This window comes from Xiphophorus maculatus, chromosome 20 (assembly GCF_002775205.1).
Source record: "Xiphophorus maculatus strain JP 163 A chromosome 20, X_maculatus-5.0-male, whole genome shotgun sequence".
Lineage (NCBI taxonomy): Eukaryota > Metazoa > Chordata > Actinopteri > Cyprinodontiformes > Poeciliidae > Xiphophorus > Xiphophorus maculatus.
In genome coordinates, this window is record NC_036462.1 from 4,580,591 (window position 1) to 4,596,822 (window position 16,232).

At 35.5% G+C, this 16,232-nt stretch overlaps 1 protein-coding gene across 1 annotated transcript; it reads right to left on the reverse strand.

Moving 5' to 3' along the window:
* Positions 1-798: 798 nt before the first annotated feature.
* Positions 799-15,757, reverse strand: LOC102217962 (protein-glutamine gamma-glutamyltransferase 6-like). The gene is made up of 15 exons (XM_014473148.2): positions 15,512-15,757; positions 11,144-11,314; positions 10,776-11,030; positions 9,763-9,881; positions 9,538-9,666; positions 8,205-8,382; positions 7,807-7,942; positions 6,858-6,967; positions 6,134-6,249; positions 5,921-6,047; positions 4,548-4,741; positions 4,056-4,230; positions 3,524-3,687; positions 2,078-2,211; positions 799-1,596 (listed from the first exon to the last, which is right to left on the reverse strand). Exons 1-15 carry the CDS (start codon positions 15,546-15,548, stop codon positions 1,449-1,451), a joined length of 2,193 nt encoding a protein of 730 aa, XP_014328634.2. The 5' UTR covers positions 15,549-15,757; the 3' UTR covers positions 799-1,448.
* Positions 15,758-16,232: the final 475 nt, after the last annotated feature.

The following is a 16,232-nucleotide window of genomic DNA, read 5'->3' on the forward strand; positions in this document are numbered from 1 at the left end:
CCATAAATGGGGACGGAAATGACGGAACAATTAGAAGCTGCAGACAGAAACGCAGAACAAACAGAGTTTGGTGTCATTTTGAAGGATGATCTGCTGGTGTGTCGAACCTGTGAGGAGCCGGAATATCATCTACAGACAGGCAGCCGGTAGGACAGAGGCTGGATTATTACATCCTGGAGTAGCTTTAGCCTAGCCTAGCCTAGCCTAGCCTAGCTTCCGGCTGTATACCAGCTCGTTAACACCTGTGTTGTGCGCTACATCTGAACTTAAATATTATATCGTAGTTGTGAACTCTACCATATTAATTGGTGATTTTTATGGTTGGAATAATTGTGGTATTGTGATTTTTTTAAATGAAGTTAACAGTTAAACTATTTATTAAACATTAAATAAGTATTTTTTATATTTGCATAATAAACACTCATTATTTCAAAAGGCAAACATTTGAAATGTAAATATTAATTTGAAATATAGGACTTAAAAGTTAAAAGAATTTAAATTAATCATTTTGTTCATTTAACTTGAATCACTTTGTAGGTTGATTCACAGTGGGTTGCTAGTATTTTCTTTTCTGAATAAAATTAATTTGTGTAAACTTAAGTAATGAAGGTCAGTAATATTTATTTTTTTCTTCTTTTTGGGGTAAAAGAAATGTCCAATACACTGATAAATAAATGGAGGGTAGAGGAAGAAAACTGCTTGGTCCTTTAAGTGAATCAGTCGATTAAAAAAATCTGTGTTGGTGTATCTATTTGGAGAAGCTACACAAATTAAAGGGAAACTTGACATTGTGTTTTATATTTTTATTCACTAGAATAATTAAAAACCCCCAAACAGCTAGCACTGATTACTTTCAATGTTTTTTGGTGACTTATCATTGAACATCAGGACTACTGCATATATATTTAATTATACAGAATTTTATTGAATAACAATGAAATTGTTATTCAGACAAAAAAACACTGTAACACACTGAGAAAACATATATGGAAGTTAACTTTTTAAACCTACAAAAACAAACATAAAGCACTTTAAAGGCAACTGACATAGCAAGGTCTGTAACAGGCTGTAGATAAATCAGCTTCTGACATAAAATGCAGTTTATTATAAAACTGGTTATTTTCAATCTGTTTTTATTAATGGCAGGATGAATTTTGTTGAGCAAATTTAAGTTCATAAAGAAACTTGCTGCACAGCGCAATAAATAAACCAGAGAAAAACACTTTTTAAAACTACATTTCACAGTTCTTAGGCGTACAAAGTTTTATGGGACCGGTGTGTTTCTGTTCTTGTCAAAAAAATAAATTTCTGATTTCAAAACTTTGCATAGATTTTACACATTTTATTCTCACTGAAAAGAAAACACATCAAATCATTATTATCAGTAAATGTATTAATGCTTGCATCAGCCATCTTGCTTTAAAGGAACGAAGGAGGAGGAGAGAAATTTAAGGTTTGACGATGACTGTGCAGCTTTTCTTGATGTCTCTGAACGAAGCGCAGTCAAAGTCGACTAGAAGAGTCCTGTCTCCGCTCTTATAGGGAACGAAATGAAACTTCACACGAACTCGGTTGTTTGGCAGCAGATCTGGGAGTCTGTGAGCACAAAGAAACATTTTTAAAGTAAAAACACAAAATACATGTTTACTTTGCTGACTTATGATTCCCAGAGCATTTAGATTTGCTCAATGGTACAAAGAACTGTTAATATAAAGTCATTGAGGAAGAAAATTGCAGGTTTTATTGATTATTTAACATTTTAATGTAACTTTTCCCAAAAAAAACATGAACGTAAGATTTTAAAAAATTATTTTAAGTTTCTGAGCTTCCTTACTGTGTGTTAGTAAAATGTAGATATTACTTTTAAATTTATTGCCAGATTGTTTCCTTTTTTAAGTTAATTAAAAATGTATTGTTGGGAATATTGAGCCCAAATGAAAATTAGCCTCCTTTCTAAACCAAAAACCTTTTACAACTCCTGTGGGTCCTCTTAGTTTGTTTTTTTATTACCATACATAAATGACACACTCATTAAAAACTCAATACATTCCTACACACTTGCATTAAAAACACTCACCTGGTTATGAGTTCTCCATTAAAGAGGCCGCTTCCTGTCAGGGTCAGACTGCAGTCTCTCAGTATCTCCTGCCCTGGATTCTGGAAAAGCACCTCAGCAGTCATTTCCCTGTTCACTCTGCTTTCACCAAACACCTACAATCCAAACACACAATGCATTTCTGCAGTTAGTTAGTGGAAGAAACTGGAAAGTGGAAGAAGCATCTTGTTGTAAGAACCTCCAGATTGCTGCTAAACGGTTAGAATATGATGCTTTGTCCTTTTTCAGACAACCTTCACGATTAAATTGATGATAAAAAACTGTAAGATACAGTTAAATGTACAAAAATTTCATTTTTCCATATATTATTGGATTCATTCTATCACACTGCGTAACTTTTAGTTCTTCAGAAAGCAGGAACTAAAATCCATAATTGACACCTGCGTATGAATCATCATTTGTGAAAATGCATAATCCATCCGATAAATGAAATTTGGCCAGTTGGATGGATTTGTTGCTTGTTTGTTGCCCCACACCTAATTTACAGTCATAACCAAGTCACAACAAAAACAATCTACTCCTCTGTGATTCAGCCGTAGTTTGAGCTGGTAGTTTTCTGCGTGACTATCAGCCTCTTCCATCATTGTGGAGGGATTTGGTCTCGCTGACATTTGCAGACGTGTTGTGGATTAGAGCAAGCTGTGTCCTGCATAATGACAAACACCTTCTGGAAAGCCTTCCAAACAAACCACATTGGTTCAAGCTTTTGGTATTATCATGAGTTTAAACATTTAACACCCTGTTTTGCTTTTGTTTTATTTCCGTGACCTCAAGATGAACGTGCTGGGAGAGATTAACAGCTGTTTGGAATCTTACTTACTAGTCATCATAATTTTACTCACTGTTACTCTTAAATCCAATGGAATAATCATTGTATTTATATTTTTCCATTGCTCTAAGTCAAAGACGCAAAAATGTTAAATGCAGTGAAAAGTGATGGGAACATCATGAGAGGAAGGAAAGAATAAAGATGGAAGGAAAATGTGGATATGATCATAATATTTATTCATAAAATGATTTATTTAACAAAACCAAAGGTCAGGGCAAATATTAAAAATAATTTCACTTCAGTCAGAGTTATTCAGGTGTGGAATAATTGGAAGAAGAGATAAAACTGTTTTTTATTGTTAAAATAATGTATATAAAAATCATTTGCTAAATAAATACTATAAGGTTTGATCGGTTTTCTTTGAGTTTGTTTAGTGACTGGAATTCAGTGATATATTTAGAAAACATACAGAAAAGATTATGCTGCTTTGTTTTTATGATGCTTTATATATAATAAAGTGAAGGTTTAGTAATCTTGTGCTTCTTACTCAACTTTTTTCTGGTCAATACTTTGTGTTCTTGTCACTGATAGGATTTTAAATATTGTTTATCTATTTCTCTGTTAGGAGAAATACTCACAGTGATGGAGATTGGGGGTTTCATCAGCACAATGCGGGTTTCTGCCAGGAACATGTGATTTTTCTTCTGTTGGTCGGTGATCACAGCTGAAATGTTCATGCTCTCACGTCCAATCATGTATTTCTGGTAAGTTGAGAACGGGACCAGGATGGGGACGATCAGATCTGGAGGGACAAAAAGAAGGAAATGGGATCTAAAGTTGATTTTGAGCATATCAAAAGCCTCAAAAACATCAAAAGTCTAAAGAAAAGAATCTGAGATGTTGGATACAGCAGTAACAATTTTATCTTGTAAAAAGCATGGTGGCCCGAAATGCAAAACGTTACAACATTAACCGACTACAAATCACAAAATACCACAGTGGGCAAACTAGAAATTAAGAAAACACAACATTAACTAAGGAAACAGCAAATTAAGAAAATATATTTTAGTACATTTATTTATTTATTGTTATGTGTAGCTGTGTTTAGTGAACTGTTGAAGTGGTTTGAACTTCAGGGCCACCGTAGTTAGTGTCCATAAAGAGGATGACCTTTGCCGGGCAGCAGCTCCTGCTCCAGCGCCTCACTGAGGATGTTTCCGGCCGGCTGCCCGGTGAACCTCATGGCCTGGACGGCGACGCTGATGGACAGCCTCCTGGTGGCGCTGCTGTCGCTGTTCAGAATCAGCTTCAGACTCACATCCTCGCCGTCCACCGGCTTGGACACCTTCAGCGTCACAAATTTAAAGAAATGGAGACGTTTAGATTCTGCTACTCAGCTTTTTAAAACGAAATCCAACATCTTTGTTCCTCATAATACTGTGGTATTAAATCATAATTTAGTGATAATCAGAATCGCTTGTTCTGTTTATTGTTTAGTTTTTATTAGTTACAGCAGTAGTTCTAGTATCGCGATTATGTATTCATTGGTTTGGTAGTGAATACTCAACAAAAGATAACATTTTCAAAACATTTATCAAATTGTAAACCATTTTCAATAACTACAGGGACAATTTATCATCCAGCAAATGTTGATGACTGTACCTCTTCAAATCGAATGAAGAGTTGTGGTGGCGGCGTTGGACTGCATATTGGATTGTTTGTAGCATTTTCATTGGATCCATTATTCATGTTTGTCCCATTTCCAACTTTCTCATCACCAACACAAGTTTCTCCCTGCCCTTCGTTCTCCAGCCTGGTGAGAGCGTACTGGAAGATGCTTCTCTCCTGTTCTGTTCCTGTGAACATGATGGTTCGTTTAATCAGTAAAACTGCATCAAAAATGGGCTTCCTCGATGAATTGCTCACATGTTTTGACTACCAAAGATCACCATTTGAACTGAGAATTCACTGCTTGTTTGTGATTGAAAAATTTGAGAGTTGTCAAAATTATTTGCCCCATTCACAGGATTAAAACCATGCTAGGATATCAGAAATCATCGTTTCAATGGGCAGAGGAATGTCGTAATCCTGTGCAGTGGTGGCCACACTTCCAATAACTTTTAAAACATTTAGCACACTTAGCTTCCTAACATATCACAAACCTGCAGTGTCTGTAAAGAGACAGAAAAAAAAATTAACAGCAATAATTTATTCTATTTAGCCTATTATTAAAAGAAAAATCTTATTTTCACTATTACATTCACAAATGTCAGCTACTATCTACGTATGTAAAGCTAAATATTTAGTTTACAAGCTCAATATTATAACTTGCAAGTTCTAAATACTTTGTTTGCAAATTAAGTATTTAATTCAAAAATAATTATTTAACTTGGATTAAATTATTTAACTTGAAATTCTGTAAGAATAACATGGTGAAAATATGACTTTAAAAAGTGAACACACTTTTTTAATGAAAGGCTAAATAAACTAAATTATTGCTGTTAAATTTTTTTACTGTATCTTTACAAAAGGCAGCCTATATACTGTTACAGCACATTTTTGTTATTGACACGATGAGTATCAATAAGGCTGAAGTTAGCACATTAGCATTAGCTTGCACTAAATACAATGCTGATATGGCGCTTTCACATTAGCGAAACTAATATTTATGATTATTGCTTTAGCGTAAGCACAGCTACATTTCTCTCTTTCTTTCTGTTGCAAATTGAATATGTATGTTTTTATTTAATCTTAATTAACAGGAATCCCCACATTAAAAATTAGGATTTCATTAATTTAGTTAAATGAAGACAATTGTTGAGAGTTGAGATTTTAAGTAAGAATCACTGCTGAAAGTAGAACAAAATACTGAAATATAATTGTAATATTTTGATATTACATTGGTGCTGTCATAGTGGATGTTTTGGACACAATATTATAGTATGAAGTTATTACATTTAATTGAGTATTCCATCTGTACTAAAGCCTGCTTTGCAGTAATCAGATTAAAACCGGTGATGGAAAAGAGTAGAAACCTTCTTTCTGCTTGTAGCTGTCTGTGATGTTCATCCTGTCGTTGGTGCCGACTGACTTGGTTGAAATGTTTTGCCCGATTTTGATAGAGTCCGTTTCAATGTTTACCATGGAACCATCACGCTTGACCTAAAGGAGCACGCAATAGAAACAGAAGGTGAATATAAGGACCGGCTCAGAAATAATTCAGAGAAGGTTCATGTTTTTCCACTGACCAGCCAGGTTATGCAGTCAGCGTTGACCTCGGCGAAGACAAACGGGACGTCGTATTTCAGGTGAGTGTCTCCGTTCCGGATGGCTGAGACTGGAGCCGGGCCGCAGCAGAACATACCTGCATGGGTAAAACAACACTAAAGGTTTATTCCTCTTCTTCACTCCCATCAGCCTTACACTTTGATACGAATCAAATTAAATCAGTCAACATAATTTTAAGTGTTGAAATAGCGCAACCTGTTTTTTTAATAAAATTAAAAGTTCAAACGTAAAACTTAACAAGACACATAATCACACTGCAAAAACACACAAAGTAATTCTTGTTTAGTTTCTAGTGCAAATATCCAAATACACTTGAAATAATACAAATTAAGTACTAGTTCCATTGGCAGATTATTTTACTTATAACAAGACATTTTCCCATAAGTTAATAATCTACCAATGGAACCAGAACTTTTTCATCAATATTAAGGAATTATTAATTTAGAAGAAACTCTTATATATCTTATATCTTGCTGAAAAGCTACTTGTAGGTTTTGTCTTATTTCAAGTGTAATAAGATATCTGTACTATAAATTAGACCAAAACATACTTGGTTAAAAATAGTTTTTGCAGTGTAAACTTTACATCATTTAACATCAGATTGAACAATTCTGGCAAGAAGAGATCCGGGTGATCAGAGGAAAGTTTGAAAAGACACGTCTATAGAAACAGGTTTGATCGTACCGTCACTCTTTTCCTGTGGAGTTGGGTCCAAAACCTGCCAGCCGTCATATTTACCGTCTTTCGCCAGGTCGGGTCGCCTCATCCAGCCCTCGACCCAGACATGATAATTCCTTAAAACAACATTCACAGATTTAATGAAAGCAGCTCAGACTCAAGCAGCTTTATGGCCTTTGTCACAATTTTTGTTAATTCCTATTACTAATGTGTGCAAATTCTTCTCCATATTCTGCTAATGTCCAAAAAAACACAATTTGGCAATTGCGGTGTTTCCATTAAAAGAGAAATTCAGTTAAAATCACGCATGAATAAGCTTGTTCATGCAAGAAGTCATTAAAAATCATGGCAGTGATGGATGTAAACAGTAGCATGAGATGTATTTATAATTCAGCCATGGTGGCGCTTGCGCTCTTCCTCTATGAGCCAATCAGAGGAGATGTCAGTGTCTTATTCAGGCGTTGGAGCGACAAGCCCCGCCTACTTCGGAGCGGCTGCTTATGCAGCATGTTGGGGAAATTTTACAGAAGAGCAATGGATTTAACACATACGTAGCTCTTCTGCAGCTGGTCTGCCTCCGGACAATGGAGCCAGGCCAGCTGCAGATTGTCCGAAAGAAACAAAACAAACAATCATCGTCTGACTACTTCCAGTTATCTTCAGTGTTTCCACCAGTAGTAACATCTTTACCTTAAACATTACTTTTTTTTTCACAATTAGTTTAAGCAAATTTATTTTTGCAATTTTATGGTTAATGGAAACGCAGCTATTGTTATAATCTTACTTCTGTAAATTAATTGTTTTACCATTTTTTCAGTTTCTTTTACTCCAGCTTCCAAAGGCTAAAATCCAAAGTTTGTTCTGTCACTATTTGTTTCACTGACTTTAGGAAGAAGGCAAATAAAACATATGGACTATGCATCGATTTAAATCCTCCATGTGTGAAGCTTCTCACCAGACGCTGTCTTTGGACTCTTTCTCTCTCACTCCGTAGTCAGCGTAGTAAGTGTCGACGGTCAGATTCTTGTTGGTGTCGTGAGCCGACTGGTAGTTGGTGACGACGCGGCAGGGAATCCCCAGCAGACGCATCACTGCAGCCACGCATGAAAAACATCATTAAGATGCTTCAACAGCTATTTTGGTTTTATTTGTGGAAATCAAAAGTTACATTTATAGACAGACACAAAAGTTGTTTGCAATTGCTGTGTTTTTGATTTTTTCTCTAATACTTTGGTCACAATTACACATATAGGCCCAAATACATCTAATCTTTCTGTAAATGTCCTTTGCTGTTGCCAATAAACATCTTATCAAATATCAATTAAAATACTATTTAAATTGGAGGAATATTACCTGAACACATGACCGCAGCATACACCCAGCACTGTCCGTACTTCACAGAGCTGAAGACGGAGTTGGACCATTTTTTAAGGATGGCGTAGCTTCCGCTCCAGTGAGTGGGCGGGACCCCGCCTCTGAAGTCCATTCCCCATTGGCCCTTCAGGATGCCGCCCCCATTTTCGCTGTTAATCTGGAAGAACAATTGAAAAAAAAAAAATCGTTTTTATTCTCAGAAAAGCAACACTATGGACCTAACTTAATGGACCTTTTAGAGTAAAAATAAAACACTAAATCTACTTTAGGAGCTTCTATTAAATTTCTGGATTCTCTACCTGCTGAATGAAGAACATGTTTTAACCAAAAATTCCCCGGACACACAACTGCAGTTTTTGCTAGTTTTATATCAAAAAACTGATTTGGAAATTTTTTCTTTTGGCTAATTTTGTTATTTTTTATAACATATGAATTATTGTTATTCTGGTCTTTAAAATACCAACATTTCTACTTAACTTTAAGTTTTGGTCCATCTGATTATGTTATTTTTAAACATTAAATGATTGATAATTTGAACCGTTTTTATCAAAACGTTTTTTGGTAAAAAGTGGCATGGATACCAAGTTGACCACTAGGTGTCAGTATAATGTCAAGGCCTGGCGGCATTTGGTCCCATTAATTATTAATGATCAAACAGTATGAGACTTTCATCAATTTAAAGTGACATGAGGGATATTTTTAATTCCTCTTTTTTGAGATTTGTCCAAATTTCAAATAATTAATCTTTCCAGGAGAATAAACGATTTCAGTCAAAGATTTTCCTGTATTGTATTAATGTTAAACAAATGCTTCGCAGAAAAGGCATAACTGATATTGTGAATTAAAGTTGAAAATTTTGGACTCCTCTCTCTCAATTTTAAACAGTCAGTCTGTAATATTAAATGTTTCAAATATTTTAAGTGAAAGTATTTTCTGTAATATTTCACTTTATTTGCTACAGGTAGATTTCATGTCACATTTCATATTCACAGCATGGTGCAAGCGAAAAGATGTAAACAGTGTTTCTGTTTTATTAATTTAAAAATAAGTATAGATAGGTAAAGTTTTTAACAGAATAACTTATATTAAACTATTAATACAAAATACATTAAAGTTTTACTTTAGTTTACTGGGAAAGTAAATGTATTTTCCAATAAAAGTGAAATTCTGGCTAAAACTCAAACACAAATTAAACTAAACCGTGTTTAAGTGTTTTTGTAATCTGTTCTAAGCCCAGATTGTATTATTCTGAAGCATCACAGAATGATTACAAAATGTTTTCATATGTATAAAAATAGAGACTGTTGCCCACCATGCATGTGACGACACGGCTGACGTAGATGGGGTTACAGCGAGCGGAAACGTCGTCAGCCGGGTCCTGCTTGTGTTTCACGTTGTAGTCGAGTATTTTCATGCAAATCTTCACCATATCCTCTTCAAACTGGAAAACAAGTGAGAGACAGATGACCTTTAATCTAGTTTACACACAGAAAACGTGAATAAATGTTCAATTATAACAGTAATAAAGTATGACTACCTGTCCGAAGTCCCAGTGAGTTGGATCAATGTACTTATCAACTCCTTTGTAGATTATGCCGTGTTCATTCATCACGTACTCTTGCCTCTCGGCCTCATCTGGCAGAAAGACCCAATCCTCTGCACAAAAAAAGAAAACGATTCGGAATTAATATTAGCAGGTACAAAAAAAAATTTGCATTAACATTAATAAATATAACAATTATGAAATGTATCCAATAATTTGAGAAAACATAGCTGTATAAGAGTGAAAATATTTTTTAAAACTTTTGGTAACGTAGTAACACAGAAAACCATAAACTAAAACACAGCATGGAAATGCATTTCTGAGTTTTATTAAAATAATATGAGCTCATTTTCTTATTTGGTCTTAACTATCCTGTCTCAAAAATCAACCTTTTCAACATTTTGCTAAAAAGTAAGGCAGAGAAAAAGTAAAAATATATATTTATTTTGTTTCTTTTGTAAAAGAAAAAAAAATAAAAAATAAAAAATCTATTTTCTCTTTTTATAATTCAGTTTACAGTTTTCTTAATACTTCTATATTGTACATAAACGTAGAGACGTACGCAGCTTTTTAAACATTGGTTTCATTTTCTCTATTTAATTTAATGAATTTTGGAGGTAAACAGGCACAAATATTATGTCTAATCTCCACACTAAAATTATAATAAAACTGTCGTATGAAAGCTTATTGCACATCCCATTCTAACTGATTAATTCCTGTTTGAACCAGTTGACTCTGAGATTAAGTAAAAAGAACTTTAAGATAAATAACTTAATCTTTGACTTATTACCAATGATCAGAATATGTAAAATATTTTAAAAATCATGTATTGTTAGAAGGAGTACAAAAAGACAATAGAAGAAGACAGAAGTGTTTTTGTTTTCTAAACTGAGAAAATTGGGGGGAAAAATCTTACAAGAACAAAATGGATAAAGGACTGAATGACCCGCATGTCTAACCCCCCAAAGTTTGGACACTTTGGTGTTGGGCAGAGACCAAAGACCTACCAGGACACCAGGGGTTGAAAAGCACAGAAAGGGTTGCCAGGTCCCTCTCCTCCTCCCCCAGTTTGGCAGACAACTTGTACTCCCCCACCGGACAGGCAGCTGGAGGCGTGATGGCCAGCACCAACACTCCCGTTTCAGGACTGGAGCTCCGCTGAAGCTCCGCTCTCCAAACCGCCTTAGCAGAACCAGAACGTTGGACTTTGTCTGGGACCCCAAACCGCGACATTGACCCCAGGTTTTCAGATGGATGTTCTCCTAGAGAGAGGAAGTCAGGCAACAGCATTTCATGTTAATTCTGTGTAAACAGATCACAACTTAGTCTGTTTGATTTTCTAAGCTGCATATAAACGATGAAATAAAAGGCTGACCTGTCACAACGGTCATGGTGAGCTGATCAAAGGTGGGTCTGAAAGGTGGTGCCAGTCGGAGAGTTAGCTTGAAGGCTTGGCCTCGTCTCACAATCAGCTCCTTCACTGAGATTTCACTGGTGCGATGCTCTTTGTTGTTGGTCTCACTGTGCAGGTCGAGTCCGATAAAAACTGAAAGGAAAACAAAACGTTTAAAACTGTGGCACAAATCAATCCATCAAGTTTGTCTGTATAGCAAATTTCAGCAACAAGGCAGTTAAAAATTCTTTACATCATAAAAACACACAATAAAAAGTAATCAAAAGACAGTCATCAATTAAGAAACCAGAAACAAAAGTAACATTTTGATGAATAAACATCAAATATGTTGATCTATGATTCAATTATCATGGTTGGAAAAGCGACTCTGTGAGGTTTGTTTTTAGCTTTGATTTAAAGAAACTCAGTATTTCGGCTGTTCTGCAGTTTTCTGGAAGTTTGTTCCAGATTTGTGATGCTTAGAAGCTGAATGCTGCTTCTCCAAATGTAATTGTAAACTATTTTTGCAGCCATAACTTCATGAACCTCGTCCATTCAGAGGAAAGTAAAAGTGCTTCACCCTTTCTTACTTGTTTGTGTGTTTGTCACTTTATTTAACTTAAATAAATACCAGACATAGATAACTCGGGTAAAATGCAGCAGTTTAACAAAGGCTTTTAAAAGATCTAAATGCTCCCACCCATTAGCTGTGATGTGTCATATCTTGAAAATCTGCGTTCAGTTTCCACACCCGGCCAGATCACGGCCACACCAGTTATCAATCAAGAAAACATTTCAATAGCATTTGCCTGAGTAAAGAGACAACACCTAAAATCTTTAAAATTTAATGTGTCACAAAATAGCTGACATCTACGGGCCTGAAAAAAAGTCCAGGGAACCAGAGAGAGTCAAACGGTGAAAACGTTGAACTGTAGTGAACTTTCTGAGTCTGATCATAAACACCCAAAAATCACAGCGAGAGCGACAGCCAAAGACCTGCAGGCGTCACTCGTATGGAGCTAAATTGGTGGCATAAAGTTTGTTAAAAAAAAAAAAAAATTGAAACTGAAAATTATTTTGATGCTGAAATTTCTTTTTACTGAAAATAAATATTTTAAACTTAAAATAAGGATGTGAAACTGGAAAATAATGTTCAAAGCTACTTTTCATACTCAAGGTCTTATTTTCAAATTTTCGTTTTTCAATCTCTAATTTGTTTTTAGTTTCAAAACTTTTTAAAATAAACTTTATGGCCCCAATTTAGCTCCGTACACTAGCCTTATTTAAGGTCAGAGTTCATGCCTCCACTGCAGTGCCACAAGTCATAGTTTCATGTTGAAAATCCCATATTGAAAAAGAACAATTATCTCTGTTTTGCCCAAGACATCTTGTTCCCAAAACGTTTGGGAACTTTTAGCGTCATAAAAAGGAACATCAAACTGCTGGTAAAATATGTTGGTAGATTGATGGTAGATTTACTGCCTGACATGGAAGATGTGTGAAATGGATCCACCAGTCCAAAACACGTCACCTCTTAATAGCTGGAAGAAACAAAATAAACACTGTAGTGGGGCCTAGTCAAAGGCCTGACCTAAATTCATTAGACATGCTGTGGCTTTAACTTCAAAAGCTGGTTTATGGTCGTAAATCCTCCAAAGTGGCTGAATTCCAACAAGTCGGGGAAGATGAGCAAACCACAATTCCTCGCAGCGCCGTAAAAAAAACGTGCGGCTGAACCAGTTATACAGTTTCATTTTTTATAAACGCGTTCATTTAAACATGTTATCTTTCACAAACATACAAACTAGAAAAAACGACAAACTTTTTCTCAGCCATAAGTCTCTCTAATTATACTGCAAAAACGCTGATTATGTGTTGGTTAAAAACTTGAACTTTGAGAGGCGAAACTTTGATGAACTAAGTTTGATGAAGGTTTCACACCTTAATCCGTTATGTATAATTCAACAAATCTGTTTGGATTTAGAGAGGGAGTGGAAAGATCTGGATTTATTTTATTGAATGAAAAGCCAAATGACGTTTTGCAGCATTCTGGGTGTTGGTTCCTTAAATCCATGTACATGTGAACAAGGCATGTTCCAGCAGGAAATAATGCTGGGAAAGACACCAACACGCCTCGCATGTAGGCTTCTGAGTGACAGCCTGGAGGCGTTAGCATGTTCCATAGCATGTTGGCATGTTCCACACATGGGAGGAAACCTGAGAAAACCTATGCTTTAACTCATCATCTTCGTTAATTAATTACAGGAAATTTTAAAGGTCTAAATTATTTATTTGGAATCTGTTTTCTGAACGAGTGTTGGGGCAGAATCTGACGAGACGCTCAGAGTTTAACGATCCCGATATAAAATTAAATGCTTGACAGCACAAGTCAGAGTAAATCTGTAAACCGTTTTTCCAGCGTCGCTACATGTTCTAGAAGAATATGACGTAGAAACCGGTTTGTTTTCTTGCTGTGAAGCATTTTGGATCTAACCGTCTCCAGGTGGATGAACAACAACCTCAACTTAACCTAAACACTGTAAATCATCATAAAACAAAACATTTTTGTTTATTTATCAATACAGCTGAGGATCAAAATGTGTTTGAATTTATAATTATTGCCATTTAATAAAAAAATGAAATGATTGATTATGAAGCATAAGGATAATTAGTTGTTTTTTTAATTGAATGCTAAACAATCGCTGCTTGTGGTTTGTGTATTTTCCAGGCACATATTGCCATTTTATACCACTATGTTGTTATAAAAATGCTGTTCATATAAAACATAACTTAAAAGAAACTTGACTTTTCAATCTGACTCCTGGAAATTGGGCCTCTGTCTCTTTAAGAAGCTCCTGCTCTTCCTAACAGTCTGACTTCATCAGTTTGCGACCGTTCTATGGAGCAGTGGACTGAGAAGTAGCTTGTATGATAAGTTCAGCAGATGTGCAACTTCACCAGGTGTTTGCTAGTTGCTGCTGCCGCTAGTCTGAAGGAACTGAGTCTGAAAGCTGCTCTGTGAGGAGGCTGCAGCTCCACGGAGGAGCTTTGTGGATTCAAATAGTGACATTTCTTCAATGGTAGAAAACAGAAAGTAGTATATAAAATAGTATATAAAAGTAGAAAACATTCAGGATTGTTGCAAATTTTCCAATAAGTTTCCATTTTTATCATTTCACTCCATATTTGTCAGGAAAAAGCCTCAGTTTAGATTTATTGTGCTGAAGAATTAACAATCAGCATCTGGAAATGACAGATGCAGATATATTTATCTTTTCTTTAATCATGCCCTGACTAAAAACCTTCACATTAAATCATTGCGTACAACAATGACTTCACCTTACAGTAGTATTTATTCAGAAAGCAGAGACTGCCTTATTTTCTGTTTCCATAGAAACCTCAACAAATCACCTGGCTCACCTTCTGGGTGTGTTCTGTAATGATTGGCATCTGTATGTGGGAAGGGCAAATAATACACACATCTTTGTGTTGTAGTCATGTGTCACCAGAGTTTATTTGTGAATTAAACTTGTGCAATTAAACACAAACAAGCCTGGAAAAAGTTTCTGTAATGGATTGAAAATAATTCTGAAAGTTTTATGTCTTTGAGCTACATGAGGTTTGTCTCTAAATGTAGTCTGTTGAGAAAGAAACATTTTCAGTAAGTTTAAGAAAGATCCTAACATAAAAAATAGAGATGACATTAAGAACATTGACACAGATGAAAGAAGAAGTAAAGAGTTTTTTTTAAAAAACAGTTCCAGACTTTCATAATGTAACTCTTGCTAAGTTTGGATATTTGTGATGCTTGTGTTTGTCAGTCACCAGTTATCAGGGTTGAAAGTTTTGGAAACCTCTTGTGAACAAAAAGCTGAGAAAAGTGTGAGTTACTAAATGAAATAAATAAATACGTAAGTAAAACGCAGCGAGCAAGAAATGAGCCATCATTTACAAAAACAAATCACTGATTGTTTAGTCTAAAGTTCATGATTTCCTGCTTCAGAGCTGTTGGGTTGTCATCATGTCGGCACAAACAATCGATTTTAACAGATTCTTATTCCATGTAAATTATTTAACATTTTAAGCAGATGACTTTGGTTTCCTCCTTCAGGCTGAGATCCCACTGAGACAAGATTGGTTAGGAAGAGCTGTAACTGTAAAACAGCTTTCTGGAAACAACGTGATCCAAAAACAACATTTATTTTTTATTAGTGCGTCAGATTAAAGTTTAGCACAATATAACACACTTCTGATTTATCTGTTGCTACAGTTACAGGCGGTTCACACAGAGCTCAGTCAAATGTCTCTGAAAGACAAGAGAAAATCAACGACAGCGTTTTTAGAGCATACCTGAGTTTGGATAGTTCAGAGTCCAGTCAACCTTCATTTTCTCTCTTTGCAGAATTTTCTCTCTTGTAATGAAGAAACGGCTGAATTTGCTGTAGCAGGAACACGACTGCAAGCAACGCGATGCACAGGTGGATTTAGACGTCCCTGTTACACCCAACCACTTTTAGTTTCCTGAAGGGTTGTGCAACCTCATTACAAATTCTCTGAGCGTCTGCCAAGCAAAACATTTCAGTGACGTATGTTTTTTCAGTTCGCTCCGGGTTGAGTCAGAACTTTTTTAAAATAATACTAAAGCAGCTGTAGTGTCACTAGAACAGAAAAAAAAGATAAATGATAAGATTTAAAGACCGTACCTGAGTTCAGGTCGCTGAATTTATTCAAGTGAAACTTTCCCTCTTACATTAAAAAAACACTTAAAATTTGTTCCAGCAGATAAACATCTGCAAACTGAGAGATGGACAGGCGGTTTTCATAAACCTGTGACACCCAGAGAGATGCGTGTTGCAGCCTCATTAAAATGTCTGAAATCACGCCACGCAAGACGACACTGACGTCTGTCTTAAGGATTACTCCCCCTTTGAGTCAGAACATTTTTTTATTTTTTGAGCTGATGGGAGTTGTCCCTGTTTTGATCTTCACTGAAAACCAACATGTACAGATTTACAGATTTCTGTTTTATGACTTTTTATTTTACTCTTATGAGTAAACATAAGAGAAAGTA

What these genes read in the sequence shown, in the direction of transcription:
- LOC102217962 (XM_014473148.2), bottom strand. Translation starts at nt 15,548, where the DNA reads ATGAAGGTTGACTGGACTCTGAACTATCCAAACTCAG. An exon ending in TGCTGCGGTCATGTGTTCAG is followed by an intron (nt 7,943 to 8,204) that starts GTAATATTCCTC and finishes GCGTGGCTGCAG; the next exon opens with TGATGCGTCTGCTGGGGATT. An exon ending in AATGGAGAACTCATAACCAG is followed by an intron (nt 1,597 to 2,077) that starts GTGAGTGTTTTT and finishes TTGTGCTCACAG; the next exon opens with ACTCCCAGATCTGCTGCCAA.